The sequence below is a fragment of the Malaclemys terrapin genome, chromosome 19 (genome assembly GCF_027887155.1).
Source record: "Malaclemys terrapin pileata isolate rMalTer1 chromosome 19, rMalTer1.hap1, whole genome shotgun sequence".
Taxonomy (NCBI): Eukaryota; Metazoa; Chordata; order Testudines; family Emydidae; genus Malaclemys; species Malaclemys terrapin.
Genome location: NC_071523.1, coordinates 16,814,854 through 16,839,639, shown reverse-complemented (window position 1 = coordinate 16,839,639; position 24,786 = coordinate 16,814,854). Strand labels below are relative to the sequence as shown.

The following is a 24,786-nucleotide window of genomic DNA, read 5'->3' as shown; positions in this document are numbered from 1 at the left end:
GGGGAGTTCCCCAAATCAACCTGTTTGCCACGAAGAGCAACAGAAAATGCCCTCAGTTCTGTTCCTTCCAGTATCACAGTCCAGGCTCCCTCACAGATGCATTCCTCCTCCTCTGGATGGACTAGCTGTTGTATGCGTTCCCACCATTTCTACTTGTCCACAACATTCTGCTCAAGATCTGCAGGGACAAGGCTGCAGTCATACTGGTAGCACCAGCCTGGCCTCTCCAGCACTGGTATACCACACTCCTGGAGCTGTCTGTGGATGTTCCAATCTCGTTGCCCCTGCTTCCGGACCTGATCACCCAAGACCATGGTCATCTTCATCATCCCAATCTCGAGTCTCTTCACCTCACCGCTTGAAAGCTTCATGGCTAAACCCAATGGAGCTGATATGTTCTCATCTTAGATTACCTACTGCACTTAAAACAGCAGGGCCTTTCTGTATCAGTGCTCAATGTCCACCTGGCAGCCATTTCGGCCATCCACCTGAGAGCAGCTGGCCATTCAGTCTTCACCAACCTGATGGTCAGTCGTTACCTGAAAGGTCTGGACAGGCTATACCTGCAGGTTAAGCAACCAGTCCTGGCATGGAATCTCAACCTAGTCCTCTCCAGACTAATGGGAGCCCCGTTTGAACCCCTGGTGACTTGTTCATTGCTCCACCTTTCATGGAAGGTGGCCTTCCTAGTCACCATTACATCAGCAAGGAGACTCTCAGAGCTTAAAGCCCCGACTTCCCATCCCCCTTATACCATTATTTTTATAAGGACAAGGTGCAGCTTAGGCCTCATCCAGGCTTTCTCCCAAAGGTTGTGTCCCTAAGCCTCACGCAGATAGTAGAGAACAAAGGCTGCCCTCCTTGGACGTTAGAGCGCTGGCCTTTCCCGTTGAACGCACAAGGCCATTCTGTAAGTCAATCCAGTTGTTCATGGCGGTTGCGGATAGAATGGAAGGCCTCCCAGTCTCTTCATATAGAATTTCATTGTGAATCACGTCCTGTATCCGAGCATGCTACGAACTGGCAAAGGTTCTGGTCCCAGCACTAACGGCATATTCCACAATAGCGCAGGCCTTCTCAGCAGCATTCCTGGCCCAGGTCCCCATCCAGGAGATCTGCAGGTTGGCGACGTAGTCCTTGGTTCATGCTTTCACCTCTCATTATGCTATTACCCAGCACACCTGAGTGGTGCTTCAATCATCAATTCCATTAATTCCGACTCCACCTCCTAGTTAGGGTTTGAGAGTCATCTAATTGGAATCGATATGAGCAAGCACTTGAATAAGAAAAAATGGTTACTCACCTTCTCGTAACTGTTCTTCAAGATGTGTTGCTCATGTCCATTCCAAGATTCGCCGGTCTTCCCCTCTGTCAGAGTAGCCAGCAAGAAGAAACTGAAGAGGTGGCGGGTCGGCAGGAACCTATATTCACTGCCATGAAGGCACCGCTCCAGGGGGCTCCACAGCCGACTGGACGGGTGCTGCTAGGGGAAAAGCCTTCCGATAACTGTGCACGCGGCGCATATGCACCTAATTGGAATGGACATGAGCAACACCTCTCGAAGAACAACAGTTACGAGAAGGTGAGTAGCCATTTTTTTAAAACTACAGTCACTGGGAAGGAGTGGGGAGCTGCTGAAATAAAGCAAAAAGAGGCTCCCCGTGGTTTGAGCTAGGATTTAAATTAATGAAAAGGGAGAGCAAGGGATGGGTCAGCTCCCTTCCTCCCTGGCTGGCTAATGAATGGGTAAAGCCTTTGGAGGAGGGGCCACCCCTGCATGCCTCAGGGAGTGCTCTCCCTCTTTCTGCTGGGGCTCTTCTAGTCACAGCTGGTCCCAAAGAGAGCAGCTTCCCTCAAGAGAAGAGTTAAAGTGATCCAAGTAATGTCATGAGGGCTTGTTACCCTTGTGTATAAGGCCACCAGTTTCCTTTCTTCATGTTGTCTTAGTACAAGATAGATCTTTTCTCACACTCTCTTCTGTGTGGACTGTGAATCCTTGTGATGCTCACAGCCCAAGTTGTCCCAAATAAGAGCTATGAGAATTTTCAACCCTAGTCTTATGTGAAAGAGTATCATCTGTTCATTTAGGTCTCTTATTTTCTTTAACAACCAAATGGACCTTTTGTGTTTTCTAGTGTTGTTTTACTCTTTGCTTGGATAAGCCGTTCAGCAAACATTAGATTGCTGTAAGACTCAGTCTGTAAATTAAAGTGGTCCTTAACCAATTACTCTGATCAGTACTACTTGTGGAATTTCTGACTATTCTTGATGGTTTCCTTGTTGAGTGTATCTACACTACAGTCAGAGGCATGACTGCAGCATGTGTTAAACATCTAGTTAGCTGTGTACCGGTGTCCATGAAGCCACAGTAGTAAAGGCTATATACAAGCCCACCTGGGGCCCAGGTTATGGTCTTGGGCAGCTATCCCAGGCTGCTGCAGTTTCAGTGCTATTTTATCTAGCTAGATCAAAGCTATCTGAGTTATGTCTACATGTGCTGGAGTCACATCTCTGACTGCAGTGTAGACATGCCCAGTATGTGCAGAAGAGGAGGCTTCACTACATGCCCAACTCAATCTGAAAAGTAGACAAGAATTTGCAGCTTTGTTCAGCCATGTGTTACTTTTTGCAGGTTACTTGTCATGCTGCCGTTTCCTGGATGATAATCAAATTGTTACAAGCTCTGGAGACACCACTTGGTAAGCAGTCGAACTGTAACGTTTGTACTAATGGCTGCATATTCAAAAATACAGATAATATATTATGGGGGAACTTGTCATAACACTTAGTAATAGCAATAGTGTTGAAGTGCAGTATGAATCCTATGTAAGCAATCTTTGGTATAGAATTCTCATAGGACACATAAATAAAAACCTCTAATGGCTTGCAATTTAGGCTAAATAACACACAAATGGAAATACTGCTGTTAAGCTCTACAAACTATGCTTTTGAATATGCCCTTTTTAAATAAAATGCATTAGGTGTGTGAAAAGCCAGACTTCAAATTTTTTCCTTTGCATTTGTCAGACCGTGGGTTTTTCTTACCATTTAGGTACTGATAGACCCATGTGCTAAGTAATTTCCATCATTGATATTTTTTTATTAACATCTCTAATAAAAATAATGCAATATTTTTAAAATTTAAAACTCTTTACACATGGTCTATAAGAGCTCATCCAGAGCAATTATGGCTCACTGAGGAAAGAATTAAAGTTTCAAAAATATGGATTTTGACACATTCTGGAGCTATAGCTTTAAACAAGTCTCCTGTAACCATGGATAATTATGGACCAGTGTCTGAACAGAGGAAATAGTTCCCCCAGAATGGAAATGTCTGTTTAGTTGTCTTGTATACTTTTTAAAAATCCATTATCAAATTATTGTGGAGTGAACTTGATGTATACAGGCAGTAAAGAGTCACAATTAGTGCATGTTTTACAGTTAATTTTATGCCAGTGCCATTTTTAATAAACCCCCAACATTTTGCACTTCTTTTTTTGCACTCTGTTACTGATTGGTTGCTTCAAATTTTGAAGTCCATGATATTAATTCTTATTGGTGATAAAATGGAATATGGAACCATAGATATTTGGTTGTCAGGGGAAGGATAGGTTGAATGAATTAATGACCTTTTTCCGTTAAGTTCTGTAGTACCATTATAGAAAAAAGTTACTAAATATTGAATCACATTGGTAAAAAATTGTATTTAAATCTGTAAGATTCTGAATAGCTTTCAGAAAGTCTTCTTAAAAAGTTAGCAGAAGTGAATTTTAAAGGAGTATCGCTGAACATTTAACAAAACATTAGTTCCAAAACTAAAAATTTATCACTTTGAAAAATATTCTTATTTTGTGATCCATTGGCTTAATAGAAACATAATGTTCTGTTGTAATTTGTATACTCCATAGTCCATTTTCAGAGATCAGCTAAAACACTTAAGGTGCTTTCTCCTATAGGAGTCGTCTGTAGTGCATTTGCTTCTAGAGGTTATGTTCTAGTCCAGTGGCTCTCAAACTTTTTTACTGGTGACTCCTTTCACAAAGCAAGCCTCTGAGCACAAAATCCCCCCCCCCCATATAAATTAAAAACACTTTTTTATATATTTAACAATATTATAAATGCTGGAGGCAAAGCGGGATTTGGGGTGGAGGTTGACAGCTCACGACCCCCCGTGTAATAACCTCGTGATGCCCTGAGGGGTCCCGACCCCCAGTTTGAGAACCCCTGCTCTAGTCTCACTAGCAAAGAAATCTCGTTTTTGTGGGCTATACTTTTTATGTAGTTTTAGCTCTTCTGCCGTAACCAACAAAAGAAAAAGCCCTTTTAGGTTACAGATCTATAGAATAAGGCTTAACAAGACTCAAGATATCCAGCAAATTCAGTCTGTGTTCTGTTCTTACACTGAATTGTTACCTAAAATGGATTTAATTTTAATCCATCAGAACTGGAAAGGTAATGTTAGATTTCCCCCAGAGTTAGCTCTGTTTCTCGACTTGCACAGCATTTCTGTGCTGCTTGTAGTACGGCCTGTTTAAATACCTGCTTAACCAATAAATATTCATTTTACCAAAAAATTAAATGTAAACCAAAAAATTGGCATGTTGAATAAATAAATCTTGAAGGGAAAATAGTAGTATATCCACTAGGTAGCAGTACTTAAGGTGATTATTTTGAAGTCTTCCTAAGACATTCACTACAGTTGTGTTTGGTCCCATAAGGACCCTCCTATTAAACGGTGTTTTTGAGTGGCTGCTTAAGATGGATGTTGATTGTACATGAATGATCCTTTTTAAATACACCAAGAATTGCTAAAGTGATGCTCTTTGTACAAGATTATATAGCTTTAGCAGGTTTTGACTGTTGCATGTAATAATTTTTCAAAGTCCGGGTAGGGTGTTGAGTACACAAATTCTGGCCTTCTCTTATGGCCTAGCCACTGGCAAGGGATTCCTTTTTGTCTTGTTCTTTCTACATATGCATTTCTGGAACACACGTGGTTCATAATGAAAGCTGGTTCTAGTAAGAAAAAACTTCTGCTTTTGTGCTGATGGTTCCCTTCATTTATGGAAGGAGGAAGCCAGTAGTCTCCTTCCTCTAAGCCTGCACTTTCCTAGAATGGGGAACTAAAGAGGAGACCGACATGGAGGGCATGATGTTTTCTAGCTGCAAATGGATTTGTGCTGGAACACTAAGCAAAATTTCATATCATAGTTGGAACTGACTAGTGAAAGCTGATACAGAATTAATTACTGAACATATGGTTTACATAACCAGGGAACCCTAAAACACAAAACTGGCTTCTGCACTGGCTCTAAGCCAAAGCAGAATCTACATTGTGCTCACCTACTGGGAAAGAGACCAGACAAGCTAAATGCTTTCTTCTAAACATCTCTGGAAAGTCTGCTGCTTTTGTGGATGATGCAGTCAGTATTTCATCCCCTTTTTATACTCTGTGATTGTCACTGTGGTGATCTTGCTGTCAATGGAAAAGTGTGAGCACTGACAGCCATGAGGCAACAGTGAATTATTCTGGCTGAATTATACACCCTCAAAAAGCCGCTTTTTAAAATTAATGGAAACACTGACTCAACCTTAACTATAGCAGCGATAGTGGGTGCTACTCTAAAACAGCTCTACACTAGTGTTAGAACACTGCCATGTTACAGAACTCCATGTATCAACAATGATGAACATTAGTCACTTTGCTCGCTTTATATTGCTGGTAACCCAGCCAAGAGGCTGATCCTCTGTAACCAGAAATATGTGGCTCCATCTGAAAGTACTGGTGCCTTTTTAAGGCAAAGACTGAGAGCTTGCATATGATATACCAAAATGTCTCAAAGGAGAGCATCTTCTTCCCATATACTTTGGGATTAATTTTTTCCCTTTTTATTTTAAATACAAAAATTAAACCAGAGAAAACAAGTGACAAACCAGCCAAGTCCGGGCTAATCAGCCCTGTCTGAACTTCTAGTAATGTACTGCGAGACTTGTTTTTAAAAAATCAATTTTATTTGATGGTTCTAATTTTTGTCATTTTATCTCTCCCCCTGCTCTCCCCCCTTCTGTCAAGCGCCCTTTGGGATATTGAAACTGGCCAGCAGACAACCACATTTACTGGACACACCGGGGATGTCATGAGTTTGTCCCTGGCTCCTGATGCCAGGTGTTTTGTTTCTGGTGCCTGTGATGCCTCTGCCAAACTGTGGGATGTTAGAGAAGGAATGTGTCGGCAAACATTCACTGGCCACGAGTCAGACATCAATGCCATCTGTGTGCGTATGAACTCTGATTGGGGGGATGGGATTTAAGTTCATGATATATACTTTGTAGTCAGCTGTTAGAATTTAACACATAGTGCATCCTAGAGTATTACAGCATAGTTTTTCCCAAACAAAATGTTTTCCACAATTGACAAAACTACATTCAATTTGTTGTATTGCATAAAGTTTATTGCAGTAAATGGCAACTTGTTAGGTGCTTAAATAGTACGTTACTAAAGTTTTTTTTGATAGTAATATTTATTATTTCATCTTCAGAAGGCTTTAAAAACGTTAGTGCCGTTGTGATGGAGATAATAAGGTACTTTTAGCTCCTCTTTGCCTGTCTGTTTCCCTATCTGTAAAGGGATGTGGCAAAGAACACAAAGGGAGTCAAACCAAGCTAGGAGTAGATCTTTAGTTCCTAGCTCTCAATTCTGGGCGTAAGACAACTGGCCTGCATGAGTACTCCAGAGCACCAAATGAAAATGGTCTAGCATGTTTTGTACTATCTAAGATTTCATAGTAGTTGTCCAAATGGAAAAAGCCCTGTTCCCAAAAGCTGCAAAACACAAATTATCTTGTACTAGAATATCTTTGTTTTGTTTTAAAGTTCTTCCCAAATGGCAATGCATTTGCCACAGGCTCAGATGATGCCACATGCAGGCTCTTTGATCTTCGTGCTGACCAGGAGCTTATGGTTTATTCACATGACAACATCATCTGCGGCATCACCTCTGTAGCATTCTCCAAAAGCGGACGTCTCCTCTTAGCTGGTTATGATGACTTTAACTGCAATGTCTGGGACACGCTGAAAGCTGATAGAGCAGGTAAATAGTTTGTGCATTGGGTTTTAAATACTATCAACTGCACCTAAAGGGGTGACCTATTGACAGTCCTTTATCAAACATTAGCACAGTACTGTTAGCCTACTGTAATTAACTCAATGATATGGTCTACTGTGAGATCACCCCAGGTGAAGGTATTTTACCTGTGTTGTCAACATGCTGGTAAATGTTCATGAAGAGTGTGGGGTTTCTGAGAACAGAAAGCTACCCTCTGCAAACAGAACGCAGTAAAAGAATGACATCTGGGAAAATTAAATATATTTTTACCTTCAAAGAGCTTATTTTACACTTGGACTGTTTAAAAGTATTTGACACTTTATGAAACACCTACTATTAATCACTTCATGTATGGAGGGTCTATAACCGTGTAATATTTATATGAAGATAATTGTCATTAGTATTTCATTGAAACAATTCAGGTTAATAGTTGGTGGCTATGCTGCACTGCAGTGCTTGAAGCTGTTTAGTATTCCTTTGAGAATTTGCACTGACTTTTAGGTAGTGTAACTGTCAAGCAGAGATTTGTAGCCACTGATTTATTACCTCAAAATTCTTCACATAGCAAACAGTTCTGGATAGTGCTTCTTAAAAACTCACCCTTTATTACCTCATCTTCCACATTTTCTAAAGTTGCCTTATTTGTGTATTTAATATGAAATGTGACTTTGCATGTTTTGGAAGAAGAAACTGTCAAAGGGGGGGGGAAATCTTATGCTATTGTCACCTTATCTCAGTATGGGTATCAGTACCTATTTCACTAATGTGATACGTTCTCTCTAAGGCATAGCAGGATAATGTGCATTTGTGGCAGTATTTATAAAATTCATAACGAGAAAAGGGAAAAGAGGTTTTGTAACTTTATTTAGGGGTATAATTAATGGGAGGAGATAGGTATTGAGTTTACCAACCCATCTAGTATAGATACTATCAGTTCCTAAAATATAAACTAATGATGTTAGAACAGGGAAAGTACAAATTATCATAAATAACCACAAAGTTTCTGCTTATGATTATAGAATGTAAAGAAGAGGAACTAGATAGATTAATGGAGAAAGTATTTCTAATTCTTGGAACTAGCACAAGGCTAAAAAACTAGGTTCTGTTTAGCGTCTGGAGGAAAGTAATAAACAAAAATTGGTACAAACCTGATCACTGCTGAGGGGGAGGCTGTGCTCAGAATAGAGGAGACACCAGCAACAGAGACTTTCAATGTGACGTTAGTCCCTTCATTGTAGTCTAAAAGCAGTGCTCCCATGGCTTGCTTGCTTCCCCTGCCCTTTTCCAACATATCTGATACCTTCTGTCAGTGCAGTGCAGAAATTGGCACAGTAGTAGCTCAGAGTCCATCTGATGTGTAGAGCAGGTTACTTCACTTTTCAGTGCTGTTTATGATTTTAATTGTACCAGGAACGTATTTTTCAAATAAGTATAATATGGTTATGCTATCCAAATGCACCTTATTCAAGGTTTTCCCACGGTGGTTATTTACAGTTGAAATCTGTAATCTTGATACTTGAGGCCAGAAATAGACATGCAAATGAAAACAAATTGGTAGTCTGAAATTGCATATATTGATAGCCAGAGAATTTTCCTTTCATAAATGTTATCTTCCTTACTACTGGCTTTAAATCAAGTGCTGTAGAAATAAAATAACTTGCTGTTCCACCAGAGAATCCATTGAGCAGATGAATATAAGGTGTTGCTTGTTGCTTTTGGATTGTCTCCAGGATTTCAGTTCGTAAATTTTGTAATTCCATGGTAATGTTGGGACCAACACTACAATAATTCTTTTTGATAAACTATTAGGTGGGTGATCCAAGCAGATTAGGGAACTCTTAGTGACATATTATTACACTTTATAGTTTTTCTGTTGGGGAAAACTATATTTGGTCCCTGGTGACAATTCTTTACTTCGAAGCTGATTAGGAGGAAGTGATGAGCTTGCTGGCCTGTTGAAATGACTAATACTAGTTCCATTTCCTGCTTTGATTTTATACTATACTAATGCAGTGTGATTTGTCTTCAGTGCCTGTTTACTAATGCACTAGGTTGTACTTTTGGTTGACTTTTAAGTAGGAAAAACTACTTTTCAGTCCCTATAGGATAAATTACCTTGCCTCATTACAAATCTGTTTCATTAGGGTAGTGTTTATCTAGGGCAGGGGTCTCAAACTCAAATGACCACGAGGGCCACATGAGGACTAGTACATTGGCCCAAGGGCCGCATTACTGACAACTCCCCCCCCCCCGCCTCAGCCCCGCCCCCACTCCACCCCTTCCATGAGGCCCCGCCCCTGCCCTGACTCTTCCCACCCCTTCCCTGCCCCCATTCTATCTCCTTCCCCGAAATCCCCATCCCAACTCTGCCCCCCTCCTTGCCCCCAGGGGGTGCAGGAGGGGTGTGGGGTTTGGTGGGGGCTCAGGGCAGGGAGTTGGGGTGTGGGGTGCAGGAGGGGTGAGGGGTACAACAAGGGTGCAGGGTGCGGCAGGGGACTCAGGGCAGGTGGTTGGGGTGCAAGAGGAGTGCGGGGTGCAGCAGGGGGATCAGGTTGGGGTGCAGGGTACAACAGGGGGCCGGGGTTCAGGAGGGGTGCGGCATGGGGCTCAGGGCAGTGGGTTGGGATGCAAGAGGCGTGCGGGGTGAGGCAGAGGGTCGGGGTGCAGGGTATGTCAGGGGGTCGGGGAGCAGGGTGCGGCGGGGGCTCAGGGCAGGGGGTTCGGCTGCAGGATCTGGCCCAGTGCGTACCAGGGGCAGGGCAGGCTGCCTGTCTGCCCTGCCCCCGCAAGAGGCTGGAACGTGGGGAAGGGGGGGGCGGAGGGGCTATGTGTTTCTGTTGCTTGAGGCAGGCACCGCCACCAGTAGCTCCCATTGGCTACAGTAGTTCCCCGTCCCTGGCCAATTGAAGTTGCTGGGGGCACTGCCTGAAGCAACAGCCACACACAGACCCTCCGCCCCCACCCTTCCTAGGGTGACCAGATACCAAAGATGAAATATCGGGACGCCGGGCGGGTGCGGGGGGGCGGAGCAAAAAAAAAAAGCCGCCAGAGCCCCACCCCCGCCCCAACCCTCTGGAGCCGCTGGCTGCCCCCCTCCCCCCCCGCTCTGCAATCACAGATGCAGCGCTCGGCTGCTCCTCTGCCCTAAAAACCAGCCTCCCTCCCGGCACGGGCTTGTCCCGCCTCCGCACACAAAGGCTGGTGCAGGAGGCAAAGTCCCGGGGGGTGGGGCCGGGAAGGCTGCAGGAGCAGGGGGCAGCGAGAACCCACCTGGGGACGGGAGAGCCCCGCAAAGGAGGCACAGACCCCCCCCCCTTCCCCACCCTGTAGCTGCCATAAGCTCCAGTGAACAAACCGGAGCGCTCCCCCGTTGGTGTGTGTGGGACTGCCGAGCCGCTTCCTTCTTCCCCCGCCGCCTCCGCTCCACTCACGGGCAGGAGGTTTCGGGTTACAGCGCCCGGACCCCCCACAGCCGCCGCACCAAGAGAGAGGCGCAGACTCGGAGCAACTGCCTGACCCCCCTCCTTCCATCCCCCCTCCACACATCCCTCGTCCGCTGGCCTCCAGGCGCAGCTGCTGTACCGCACCACCCTCTTAATCTTCATGGCGGCCGCGCCACACACGCTGGTGTCCGGCCTCCCTCCAGCGCTTGCGCCACCGCCATACAGCTGATCGGCGCGCAAGCGGTGTGCGTGGGGAAGAGGCGGGGCTAGGGGAGCTATCCAATCAGGGAAGGAGGGAGCGGAGTCGGGGCGGGGAGGGGGGCGTGAGCCGGAGCGGAGGGCAAAAATTGCTTCTTTGTCCAGTGTCCCGACCAAACATCGGTCGGGACGCGGGACAAACAAGTAAATATCGGGACAGTCCCGATAAAATCGGGACGTCTGGTCACCCTAGCCCTTCCCCATGTTCCAGCCTCTTCCCGGAGCTGGACAGGGCAGGCAGGCAGGGAGCATGCCCTGCTCCCAGTGCATGTCCGGCCGGAGCCGCTCTGGTAAACACCGGGGGAGGGCGGGGGGGCTGCACGGGGCTCGCGGGCCGCAGAAAATCACCCCACGGGCCGCGTGTTTGAGACTCCTGATCTAGGGAGTCCTGGATTCTGCAGTTTCCTGGTTTGTTAGGATTGTTTTTTGGGTGATATGAGGCAGTGACTTTTGCGTGTCCCTCCTGCAGGGAAAGCAGAAGGGAGGGGGTGAAAATAGATGCACCACCACAACTGATCTGTCTCCCACTCTCCCAGAAATCCTATTGGATCCCTGCATAAACCTCACCGCAGAGTGATGTTGAATGGGAAAAGGAATGGCCAGTGTGGTTAGAGTCCCAGGGAGCAGCAATACTTAATAAGGAGGAAGGGAGGACAGTCTGCAGATGGTGAAGTCACATGTGTTAATAATCAGTTCTTAGAATCCTAACATGCATTGACTCATCGGTCACAAATTAACTGCTCAAGCACTCTGCTTCCTCGGGTACTTTGCTTGGGGTCGTGCTACATTAAATCTCACCACTATAATCTCAGTTTTGCACACTTCTAGTGTTTGAGTCTTATCAGTTCCCTGACTTCTGGTACTGGTGTCACCTCTTATATCCAGAGTTTATGCACAATACTGGATCTCTTTCCTTTCACTTTTCCCAGTTGCAAGCCATCTTACTTCTGGACACTCTAATAATCATGATGGTATCCACACTACTTCTACAATAGAATAGTTCTGAGCCATTTCATCAGCTGTGAGAGCAGGCTTCCTATATGGCACTATGAATTTTTAAAGATGCTATTAACCGCTTGTACATTGATCATGTGTCTGCTGCTCCAGAAGTGCAGAATTCATTGATTCAAATGGGAGACACTCTGGTACTTCTACAGTTTTAATGTGGAGATCAGCAGTATTACCCAACATATTTTTACATATTATGTACAATGGTTAAAAACCTTGGTTTAATTTCAAGTCTAAACTTCCTGATGGCCGGTTTATATCAATTTGTTCTTGGAGTGAAGTTCCGGAACAGCCTTCCAAGAGGAGCAGTGGGGGCAAAAGACATACCTGGCTTCAAGACTAAGCTTGATAAATTTATGAAGGGGGTGGTATGATGGAATAGCCTAATTTTGGCAATTAATTGATCTTTGACTATTAGCGGTAAATATGCCCAATGGCCTGTGATGGGATGTTAGATGGGGTGGGAACTGAGTTACTACAGAGAATTCTTTCCTGGGTGTCTGGCTGGTGAGTCTTGCCCACATGCTCAGGGTTTAGCTGATCGCCATATTTGGGGTCAGGAAGGAAATTTCCTCCAGGGCAGATTGGCAGAGGCCCTGGGGGTTTTTCGCCTTCTTCTGCAGTGTGGGGCATGGGTCATTGCTGGGGGATTCTCTGCAACTTGAAGTCTTTAAACCATGATTTGAGGACTTCAGTAGCTCGGACATAGGTTAGAGGTTTATTCCAGGAGTGGATGGGTGAGATTCTGTGGCCTGCATTGTGCAGGCGGTCAGACTAGATGATCATAATGGTCCCTTCTGACCTTAAAGTCTGAGTCTAATTTTTCAAAATGACATATTGGTTGAGTGGAAGCATCTTCCATAGTGGCAAATCTAATGAAGGTAGGTGGCAGATCTTTGTTTGCCTTTTCATAATATGTGTGCTTGTAAACCTAAGAGGAGGGCTAGGGTTCAAGCAAGATTAAATGTGTTTAAGATGCTCCAGCCTAACTCTGCGTTTTTTATAGTCTAGGGTTTTTTACAAGATGAATTAGCCTATAATACTGTAGGAGGGGAAGTAATTGAATTTAGCAGCAACTCACTAATAAATATAGAATTCAAAACTGCTTGGGGTGTGCTGTCAGAAGAATTTTGATAAGCTGATGATGACTTTGTAATTGACGTACGATTATTGAAGATTATTCCTATCAAGTGGAAAATCTTGTGACTAACAGACTTCATGTTGTCATATTCTGCATTTGGGAGTCCCTCACTGACTACTTCAATCATTTCCAAGGGAATAGTGCCAAAAGTTTGGGGTAAAGAAAACTATCAAAATCAGACTTGGTTTAATATTTACACAAGTTAATGTTCCAATCTTCTGATCGCTAGAGTATCCAATACAAACACACGAGCCCTATTGCATTGCTTGTAATGAAGTATGTATTCATCAAGACTCTGTAATATGCATGTGTATTTTGTTTAATTTCTAGGTGTCCTTGCTGGCCACGATAACCGTGTCAGTTGCTTAGGTGTGACTGACGATGGTATGGCAGTAGCAACAGGATCATGGGATAGCTTCCTCAAGATCTGGAACTGAAGCCTGTAGGTATTTGGGGGAGAGGGGGGGAACATCCTTAATTACCTTGTTTATAATCTCATTATTTTTTCCAGGTTTCAGAGTAGCAGCCGTGTTAGTCTGTATCCACAAAAAGAACAGGAGTATTTATGGCACCTTAGAGACTAACAAATTTATTTGAGCATAAGCTTTCGTGGGCTACATCCGAAGAAGTGGGCTGTAGCCCACAAAAGCTTATGCTCAAATAAATTTGTTAGTCTCTAAGGTGCCACAAGTACTCCTGTTCTTTTCATTATTTTTTGTAATTTCAAATGTACGTTGCAACTGCTTTTATGCTACAAGCTTCCAGTTTGGTTTAGAAAAGTAAAACACTAGAAATAAGATTAACTTCTTACAGTTTAATTCAGCCTTGTAAAATTCTACTTGCCTAGGGGAAGTAACTTTTTTTTTTATAGGTATCATTGACTTTTTTCATTATCATGGTAAGGGGTGGGTGAATGGCTTTCACATCTGGGCTGATAAATATTATTAAAACTTTTGAAAATGGTGAAATAAAAATAATGGATGTAAATGTTAGTGTCGGAAGATATAGTAGAGGGTGTGGAAGAATAAACAGTTATACCAGACACAGAAGTTAGTTCAACCAGTTTAGAACTTAATATTAGTGTCAGAACGTAAGTTTTAACAAAACTTTTTGTATGTCAGACAAGCGACGGACTCCACCGTGACTGGAAGACATTTCCAACGGTTGAAAACTAAAATGATAGCATATCCAATCCAACCATACTAACTTGGACCCCCCCATTCTCCTCAAAACTTCAAAGGGCAAGATCTTTTACCGTCTCCTATTGCTGAAATGAAGAGCACAATTACTTTTCAAAGAAGAATTTCTGTAGTTGTAAGCAAATGAAATTGTGCATTCCTTTTGGGACCATTTTTTGTCTTGAGAATTTAAAAAAGAAACACTATCATAAAAGCATGACCAGAAAGTAAACTTGAGCATAATTGTGAAATAAACTTAACTTCACTGTAGTTTTCAAGTTAAAGTTGAGAACTTTGTTTTATCTCACACCGTTTCAAATTTTCAAGTCACATTTGTAGAAGGATTTAATCTTTTTTTTTTTTTTTCACATTTCCTTTTTAAATACATTTCTTTAAGGTCAATAACTGAGTAAAACAAGGGAGTCCTAGCCCAGTGCATCTGGGGTTGTTAATGCTGTAAATTTAGTCCCTACTTTTTTTTATTTCTGTCTAGTATCACAAATAATTGTTGCACAAAACATGGCATCTATAGAATAATGTTAAGAAGTAAGGTAACCAAGCACATGCTGTACATGGTATTGAATGCTTGTTTAAAGAACCTTTCACCTTTTATGGGTAACAAATGCAAATCCTCAATTCCTACCCACCCACCCCCAAACCCACTGATTTAAAAAAAAAAAAAAAAAAATTTTTTTTTCTTTGTCCCCACTTGGAAGGGCAGTTTATATACCCTAACACTACCCCATAGTCTCAACAACCAGGAATCTCTGTTTTTCAAAAGAGACCTGTCCTGCGCTTGGGTATTAAGTCAATTCTTTGTGTATGAAATGATGTACAAATCAATGTTTTGAAAATAATGATCTTAAACTTTCTAAGTTAAACAAAAAAATTTTTTGATTGTTTGCCATATTGGGTGGGTTTACTCTTAGAATCGCATGCTGTAGAAATGCTAAAAAGTGCATATTGGACTAAGTCCTTTGATGTTTTTTTCTTTAAAGAAATAACCTGTTTAAAAACTGTAACCATTGCCGCTGTATTCATTTATTGTTGCTACTCTGTGCATAAATCTATGAAGACTTCAAGTACAAAGCTATGCACGTTTTGGAGTAGCGTGAGAAGTCACTTCTTCCTTTTTTTTTTTTTTTTTTTTTTTTTTTTTTAAAGAAACAGCCTGTTCAAACGATCGCTGTCAAAGATTTTGGGGGTGGGGGAACCCAGACCATCTTCCTTACAAATTAATTCTTCACAGCCAGTTCCTCTTGTAAAATGAGTTCTTTGCATCTGATTAGAATCATTTTTGTAATGCACAGGTTTTCCTGGCTTTCTTTTCAAATAAAATGTTAAAAGCAGCAGCGTTTGGACAGCAGATTGTTCTCTTAAATTCTCCTATCTTCACTGTATCCAGAAATGCGCCTCCTTAGCAGCAGTAGTGGCTTTCTCCATTCTGTTTTTTCTGCAACATTCTGTACAAAAATGTGCTGTAATTGTGCGTTAGGCCTGGATTTGGCATAAAAAAGATGAATTCCCTCTCTTTCATGAAACTACTCTGTAGAGCTTTCTCCGCACCCTGTATCCCTCTTCTTCACCTTTTTGTATTTAATTTTAAAGTCAGTGTACTTCAAGAAAGCTGGATGCAAGATAGATACTATATTAAAATGTACTGTTATTTAAGATGTAATAAAGCAGTTTGACATGAGTTTGGTCTGACTGATTTGTTCTCCAGCTTATTGCTTTGCCTAAAGAACAAAACTCCTTCACCTAACAGATCACGAGTGGTGAATTCAAACAAGCCCATCAGAAAAATTGGAGTCTGTGCTCTGGCCGCTTCTGATGGATCTTTTGGATTAAGTTCAGCATTTTCAAGTGGTTTGATTTATCCACCCTATTGCACACAGTACTAATTGGCAAACCAGGTATAAGCTGGTACACAAGATGCTTGGGAAAATGGCATGTCTGATTAAGTAGCATACACACTAATGGATTCTTCTTGAGTGTTGTAGAGTGACAAATGTGCAGAGCTGACTTAAACTGTTTCACAATCTTTGTGCCGTGTGGGTGCTAACACAAACACTAGTGTTTGTACAGTTACCATTAGTGTCTAGCCACCACATGGAATGTGAAATATGTGCTAACATAAGGTTTTCTAAGGACATAGTAAGTATCTGGAGCTCAGCAGCTGCAGACATATTTTTCTACATTGTTAAATATTTAAGACCGACATTTATCTATTTGATTGTGAGAACCAGTCAAGAGCTTAATCAAAAAATGCTGGGAGCTGTCTATGCACAGATTCCCAAGTGAAGGTCACTATGGCACATGGATCACTTGGTATTCTTGTGTGGAAGATGCTACATTTATCTAAATATACAACTGCTGAGGTTGGAAACAGTCAAGAGTTTAATTTAATAACTTTTTAAAAATTGCTTAGTGTGTACCTTTCCTCAACTTCAGTAGAGTGCTCTAGGAACTTACCCCAGCTGAGGCTGTGGCCTACTAGATTTGTTTATTAGTTGAATTTCTGCATTTGGCATTAAGATGGGTAGGTAGGTATCCACATAAGGCTCAGCAGGAAAAAATAAAAAAAATCCTGGCTGAATTTCTATATATAAAATACATTTTGTACCTACCAAAGCTGTGGGAAACTTTTTCCTTCACATTTGTTTAAAAAAAAAAAAAAAAAAACCTGTATCCTGATGGATATTGGGTTTATTTAAAAAAAAATTTTTTTTAAACAGTTGGTTTTGAATGATCAGTGCACAAAATGTAAGTCATAGTTATTTTTTTAAATGGAAAAAGGGTGTTTCTGCTCTTTTCTGACTCAGAAACAGCTGACTGGATTTTCCTCAAATCTTTCATCTGCTCCCACTCAGCCAAAACATTGCTTGGGCTGAGACCAAACAGTACATGTTTCAGCCCAAAATAAGTTTTGGGATTTTTTTGTTTTGTTTCTTGCTTTTTTCCCCCCAAAAGTTGCAAGTGTGGAAAAGATGATGGTTCTATAATTATTGTTAAATTGTAGCTTTAGTGTGAGCTTCTATGCCTGTGAACATTACATAAGAAAGTAAGAATGGCCATAATGAATCAAACCAATGGTCCATCTAGCCCAGTAGCCTGTCTCCGACAGTGTCAAGTGCCAGATACTTCAGAGGGAATTAACAGAATAGGGCAATTACTGTGTGATCCGCCCTGGTCATCCAGTCTCAGCTTCTGGCAGTCGGAGGTTTAGTCACATCCGAGAGCATGGTGGACCTTTCCTCTATAAACTTCTTTCTTTTTTGAACGCAGTTATACTTTTGGCCTTCACAACATCCCCTAGGAGCAAGTCCATAGGTTGACTGTAAGTTGTGTGAAGAAGTACTTCCTTATGTTTAAAACAACATAGAACACCTAGAGCACTTTAAAATGAGCCTATGGCCAGAAATGCTTTAAATTTAATTCCAAATATCTCTCTAGTTCCAAGTGATTCTGCAGCTACTTTCCATTTCCTTGATATATTTTCTTATTGCAGCAGATGTTTCAGTTGTGAGTTTGTCTATAATGGAACCAATTCAATCATTCTTCCTCACCATGTGCCCAAATGTACCTTACCATGCTCCTACCCATATGTTCACTTTTTGCTTCTAGCAGCTGCTGGGAACCCCTTTGCAGGCAAGGGGATATCTGCCAAGACTCACTGACTCCCAGTGTCAGGAGGTTAGTGAACACACAGTACCTTTTATTGGAAATCTCAACTTATTTTTAGATTCCTCTAAGATGTAACAAATATAACAGACAATCTTCCTTTCCAAACTTTTACTTGAAAAAATAGATGTATGCTTAAATAAGATTTATGTTTCATAGCATGGCCATTTTCCTCCTATTTAGCAAATATATTTGCTCTGAATACTATAACTTGGGGGAAGGGGGGAGAATAATGTACAACTTGAAACTAATACTTAGCTCTTGTATAGCTTGTCCTCATCTCTGTAGTGGGCCAAACCCCTCACATTTGAACATCCTCGAAGTTGGACTAAGTTTGGATCTGGATTCAAACAGAGGTTGCATCTGTAACATCCCTTCTTCTTTCTTTATCCTACACTGATAATACAAAGAAGGCATGACACTGCAGCTGTTTTCTCTGGGCTCTAATCAAACCCTGTCCTAAAAATAGGGCCTTTACTTCATAACAAGCTCAAGCTGGTCTGCAGAAGTAGGGCTGTTCAAACCAGTTACCTGCAATAATGGGATAGGGAACACAATACTAGAGGGAAAGTAAATGGTTTTGTTTGCCTAAATGCTGCTTCTCGCATTGTCTTCTCCATGCCCCATGCAAGTGCCTTGTTAAAGGATTTAACTCTACAAGAAAGCAACATCTCCTGAAATTGAGAAAAATAATTGAGAAAATATCCCTTTGCCAAGTAGTTTAGCTGTCCTAATGTCACGCTGAAATCTAAGCAGTGGAGCAGAATGTGGCATCCTAAGTTTTGTGCATAGTTAAACCACAGTCTAGATTCACTAAATATCAACAGTCAAACTGATGTAAAGTGCTGACAGTGTGCTTTGTGCTGTACAAGATAGAAACAGTATGGCCCTTGTCTCCAGGAGCTTGCACAGTGAATAACACAGAACCACTAAATTGCAAAACCCTGACTGAATTTTGAGTAAATGTTTGAAATGCAAATCTATGAATTGCATTATGATCTGTAAGGTTTACAGAAGGATTCCGTGCTGTTCTTAAGGTAGGTAACATCAGTAGTTTCCTGCATTTTTCTGGTTTGGGGCTGGGAGGAGATAGAATGGAAAAAAAAGTCCCTCCAAGTGACTGATAACTTACATCTTACAGCACTTCGATTGTTTTCCTCCCCTCTGTTTCAGATAATTAATCACGTTCTAAACATTAGTCCAGCCTAATGGGCTGGGTGAAATTGATTAGTTTGTAATAAGCCTCACATCACTGAAATAAGGTCCAAATGCACCCCAACGACCGTTCTTTACTGCTCTGCACGGAGAAGAGTGAACAATTCTCTAACCAAACAATAGTGCTTGTACAGAGCCTGTATAGAATATAGTGTGTTAAGGGTTTGAAGGTCTCCAGCTTAGTGTCTATCTCTGTTCTTAGTTACCCATAAGGTAGCTGAAATGCTGGAGCACTACCTAATCACCTTAACAGTAAAAACATTTCATTTATCTGTTCGTTAAATTTATTCTGTTCCAGTGAGCCTGGAGATTTTTTAGAAGGTTCCAAAGGTACCACACTCCCCTCCCCTCATGCATTCCTCTCCTAAATATCTCTGTAAAAGTACACAGAGCATCCCAAAATTGTTGATCTCTCTAGTTAAAACTATTTTAGCAGTAAATCAAAACTGACTCTCAGCAAGTATATTTCACTTGAATTAAAACAAATCCAAAGCCTTAATAATTCTGTTGTGTAATTTATTCTGATGTGATGAGGCATTGTTACGCTTTACTGATGAAGGTAGGCCAGCTCCTCAGGAACAGATGTTCAGACAATCCACAATTCCCCTGGTGCCTGGTAGGAGGTGGGGTAGCATGTTGCTTTAGCAGGCTGCATGTGATTGGCAGATCCCTGGCATTCTGATATCAGACCATCAAATTCTGCCCTATCTCTGGCTGCCAGCACCACACCCACTAAAGAGGGCTTCTTGGTTTCTCTGCTTAGCAAAGGCTGTGACAGGCATTGGACCCTTTCTTAAAGGAAACATGCCTGCAGCATAATATTAAGTTATCCTGATAGCCACTAGTGTAGTCAAGGATAAACTTGGGGAAATTGAATTTACCCACTTCTCGTTTGGGGAATATGGATTTTAGTTTAGGAGCTTACCTCTTTTTTTTTTTTTTTTTTTTTTTTTTAAACTATTACACCACTTCTGATATTAAGTCACCAAAAAAAGTCAAATACCATTTTAGTAATTAAGCAGGAAAAGTACCATTTTCATGTGCCCCAGGACAAATGAGAGCTCATCTCCACTGGACACCACAGCAAACTGGACAGTTGAAAAGCTAAGATGCATGTGGGTTTTTTTTAATTTGTTTTTGTTTAAGATTCTGGCTGGTTTAAAAGCTGATTAAACCAATAAGGACTGTTTCCCAGGTGAGAGTGGTCATAATCTGATAGGACTCAAGGTTGGAGGACGGGAGTGGTAACAGGATATGGAGTCTTTCATTTCCAGATCTCTAGCATTTGGGTCAGTTGTGACCATCCATGTTCCTGTCTGCTACAGGGAAATGAGTTTGGTCACAATCCAGTTCCCAGAAGTCAGTTGTCCCTATTAGAAAACTACACTGTTGCTATTGATAGTAATTCACCAACTTGTTGGCAGTCTTGGCAAAGGTTCCAAGGAGACAACGTACATGGAGACTAAACTCCCTTCTTATCTGGAGGTTGTTCTGTGGGTCAGAACTGAATCTCACTTTAGCAGGAGTGGAGAAGCTTAAGCTGCTGCTTACCACTATTGTACTTGTTTTCTAGTCAAACCAAAGCCAAGGTTTTCAAAAGTGGTCTGGGGACCCAAATTAATAACTGATTTTTCTGAAAGTGCTGGGCACCTGCCCTCTGAAAAATCAGGTCCCTTGTAATGTATCGTAGCTTGGGTACCCAAAATCACTAGTTATGCTTAACAGCCTCAATCTGGGCTGCCGTCTTCAGATATCAGCCTCACGCACTGAAATTCCTTAACAAATATTTAGGTGTAGTTTGTGTATGTACACATACATAACATTACACAATAGTCCATTTGCACAGGGGTGTGTGTGGAGAATAGCTCTGCCTCCCATTCACATTCTCTAAAAGTCTTTGATATAAAACCACTCTTCCCTGGTCAAAAATGTCCCTCTGAAATGCAAACCGTGAGTGGTGTGTGCATTCAACTACTTGCAGGCTTACACCCAGTGAATTTTGCCATAATTTAGAACAAAGGGAGGCTCTTTTCCTTAATTATTCATAAGCCATTTGCTTTAGATTAGTGCTGCTTGACATAATTGACCCTGGTGTGCTGGAAGTAGAGAATGAAAAGTTTGTTTGATGTAACAATTTTTAAATGGCACAGTGCGCAAGGGAGAAAATAAAATGTCCAAGAGGATGAACTATCCAGCTCATTAGAGGACTCCCTCAATGGTGTAAAATGGTAACACTTACAAAGTTTTTCTGACCCTCTGTACACAGGGGTGCAACTCAATGTTGTGGCATAAACTATAAGAACAAGGCTAGAGTGATTGGTTCATTGGAAATCCATGATGGATGGCAACCCACATGCAGGACTTGGGTGTATCTTTCAAGAGGATGAAAACATTTTTTCCCTCATCGTTTACCATAGCAAGTTGAAAATGCTATATATTTTTATGGGGGAAAAACTCTTCAATCAAGAGAAATTTTCATTGTTTGAAATTTTTCATGGACTTTGGGGGTTTTATAGTGGGACAAAAATAGAATTTTTCAAAATTGAAAAATCACCTTTTCATCGAATTTTCATCAAAACTAGAAAATGTCAACCAAGGCTAATTTCCAAGAGAATTTTCAGCCAAAAACACTTTTTCCCATCAAAAAGTGAGTAAATGGTACTAGAGATGATCACATTCCTCTCTGTTCTGCTTGCATTTCCCTTCTCCCTCCCACTTCTTTATTGTAGCTTTGACAGTCTTCTAACCCCAGGCTCCCACTCCTTCCTTTACCCCCCACTTCTGTGCTGAATCTGCTATCAATGGGTTACTTTTCAGATCATATTGGGAGCCTCTCCTAAGTCTTGCATGTAGGTAATCATCCTCACAAAGTGGTGTAGAAACCCCACTTAGGCAGACATTTATTTTAAATATCTTTGAGAAATGATTTCTGACTTTTAGGACTGAGCTCCTCAGATAAGATTCAGGTTTTTTTCTAACAGCTTAGATGGATATTCTCACAGTAGATATTCATGTTTACTGTATAATACTCTGTTGCACTGTATATATAGGATGCAGAAATGTAGATGTTTTTCACGAGTTTGAACTTAAATGTTATTTAATAGATGACATTAATATGCTCTTTTAAACTTTTTTCAATTTTTGGCTTTGCTGTTCCTCTTGAAAAATGAGGACTTAAATTCATTGCTAACAAAACAAGGACACAGCAAAGAACTGTTGCCCATAGTAGCTGCTGTTTGGAAGTGTGAGTCATACCACATAATATGGAATCATGTATTTTTGTGTTTAAACTTGCATCTATTTTCACCACAGTTCCTTAATCTCTTTCCAGAATGATTTAGTCTGGGGACATCATAAAGCAAACTGAAAAACAGGTTCTAAGTGTAATAGTGTAAACTTGGGTATGGTCTCTTGATCTGGTGCCAGTTTTCCACTTCTCTTAGAAATCTTTTCTTGTTCCCTTTCTATTTTTAAAGTGCTTTTAGACTGCCTGCCCTTTTAGGTTACTACAGCTCCAAACCTGTGCTACGTGTACATCAGCACCTGTCAGATATCAGAAAACCATGGTAACAGGTGTGGTACAAGTGTTTCAATAGACATCAAAATGAAATGGGTACATCGACTGTTTACTATGCACTTCATATGATATGATATATATGCCTCAACCTGTGCCCAACGCTCTTTTTGAGGTCTGAAATATTATGGTTAACCATCTTCATTTTCACATACTTCTCTCCTTCTATAGTATCCACAATACTAACCCAGCCCAGTTTTGTAGACCCATCTGTGAATATGATTAGAAGAATTGCCTGAACTTAGGAATTTAAAATCAAACTGTTAGTGTTCACCCATCACAAACCTATAGGAGCTGCTGATGGAATTGCCTCCTTTAATATTGCTGTCTCCAGGGTGCTTAATACATCAGAAATCTAGAAGAGTTGACACTATATTGGTGAGGGTCTCCTTTGAACTCTGATATCCTGAGCTCTTTTGAAACTGTCTTTTACTGAACTACAGTAGAGCATCTTTTATCTTACCAGCACTGATTCCATTTAAATCGGATAATATCAGAAGTTGCCTGTGTTTTCTAGCACAATTATATTACAGGAAACAACACAATGTACAGAATCTATATATCCGGAAACCTGCCACACCTCTATTGTGAACTGTACTTTCTAAATGAAATAGGTGAGCATGTTCATTTTTTATTGATGACTTACGCCTATCTTAGACTCCGGGTGTGCACACAGTATAAAACTACTTAGCTTACAGTATAAACACCCACAAGTTTGTAACCTAGATCAATACAAAAACCATTGGGCTAATACAAGACAATTCATTCACACTCGTACAGCACTCCTCCCTTCCAGGTTAGGGCAAGTCAAAACAAACAAACAAAAAAACCTTAAGCTTTCTTGATTATGATGGCCTGCTCAAACCATTTGAGGAATCTCTCATGTCTGGATTGGGCATTTCATCTCCATAAGGCAATTTGTTTAGGACTACCTGTCCCTCTCCACGTATAGTGGTGCACAAAGACCTAAAATGAGAGGCATGAAAATATCCAGGTGTGTGAGCGCAGAAGAGAAGACTGAAGGTGAACGTAAGTCTTCAAGTACACAAAAGGTTGTTATAAAGAGGAAGATGATAAATTGTTGTTAGCCACTGAGGACAGGACAAGAAGTAAGGGGCTTAAATTGCAGCAAGGGAGATTTAGGTTATATTAGGAAAAACTTAACTGGAAGGGTAGTTAATCTCAGGAAGAGGCTTTCAAGGGAGGTTGTAGAGTCTCCATCATTGGAGGTTTGTAGGAACAGGATAGACAAACTCTCTGTCAGGGATGGTCTAGAGATAACTTAGTCCTGCCTCAGTGCAGGGGACTGGACTAGATATGTATCATGGTCCCTTGGTTATACATTACTTTTATCTACATTCAATCTGCACCATCCTGGGTGTGAGGTACAGTGCAAGTTTGTAAACTCTAAGCTTTCAATCAAATCATAGAACAGGACAAACCTGGAACTTTAAAAAAAAATTAAAACAAACCTCCTGCAATGGCATTCCTACCGTAGTACTTCAATCATTCCCCAACACATTTTCACCTACCCCAGAAAAGCCTGCGAAGACATGAGCATCTTGCATTGTGTCAACAGCACCAAGCCAAACTAAGGAGTGATCATGCATTCATTGAAGCTAAAGGGTATTTTCTCATAGCCTTGAGAGAAAGAAGAACCTAGCCTGGTGGTGGTGGTTTTTTTTAGCGCACAACTTTCCTCCGCCACCACCACTTCCCAATTCTGTGCTTCTGGCAACAAGTAAAGTGAGAAGCCATTGGGTTGCAGGTTCGGGTCCAGGCAAAAGCCCTGATTCTCCCATTCCCCTGCATCTTGCAGCACCTTTCACTGCTATTTAAACAGCTACCATCCATCACCCCAGTAGAGTTTGGAGCTCTTGAATGAACAATAAACATCCAAGGAAAGACAGCTCCTTGTCTGGAGTGATGGACACCAGTTTGCACTATAGAGGGAGCTGGGAATGCTTCCAAAGATGACCACATCACTCAGCTGAACTCTTCCACATTTGGTCCACTGCACATTTCAGATGTGTGCTAATCCTCTAGCTCCCAAAAGCCTTTGCAGATCTCACTCCTGTTTGGTGTCAGAAAGAAAAATTTAAGGTTTGACGCTGGCAGGCCAGATGCCAGCTCTTGCCCAGGTTGTAAGCATTAACTAAGAACTGACAACCTCATAGCAGGAG

General features: G+C 41.6%; 2 protein-coding genes across 2 annotated transcripts in view; one reads left to right on the top strand and one right to left on the bottom strand.

The window, feature by feature from the left end:
* Positions 1–14,282, top strand: part of GNB1 (G protein subunit beta 1) — an 83,125-nt gene extending 68,843 nt beyond the window's left edge. The window contains exons 7-11 of the mRNA XM_054008941.1: positions 2,633–2,699; positions 6,074–6,275; positions 6,874–7,090; positions 13,286–13,397; positions 14,077–14,282. Coding sequence (XP_053864916.1) covers positions 2,633–2,699; positions 6,074–6,275; positions 6,874–7,090; positions 13,286–13,392 — 593 coding nt within the window. The 3' untranslated portion in view covers positions 13,393–13,397; positions 14,077–14,282. The remainder of the gene's footprint in view (positions 1–2,632; positions 2,700–6,073; positions 6,276–6,873; positions 7,091–13,285; positions 13,398–14,076) is intronic.
* The window catches only part of CALML6 (calmodulin like 6), a 190,437-nt gene that overhangs the window by 134,569 nt on the left and 31,082 nt on the right, over positions 1–24,786 (bottom strand). The gene's annotated exons all lie outside the window — the stretch shown is intronic.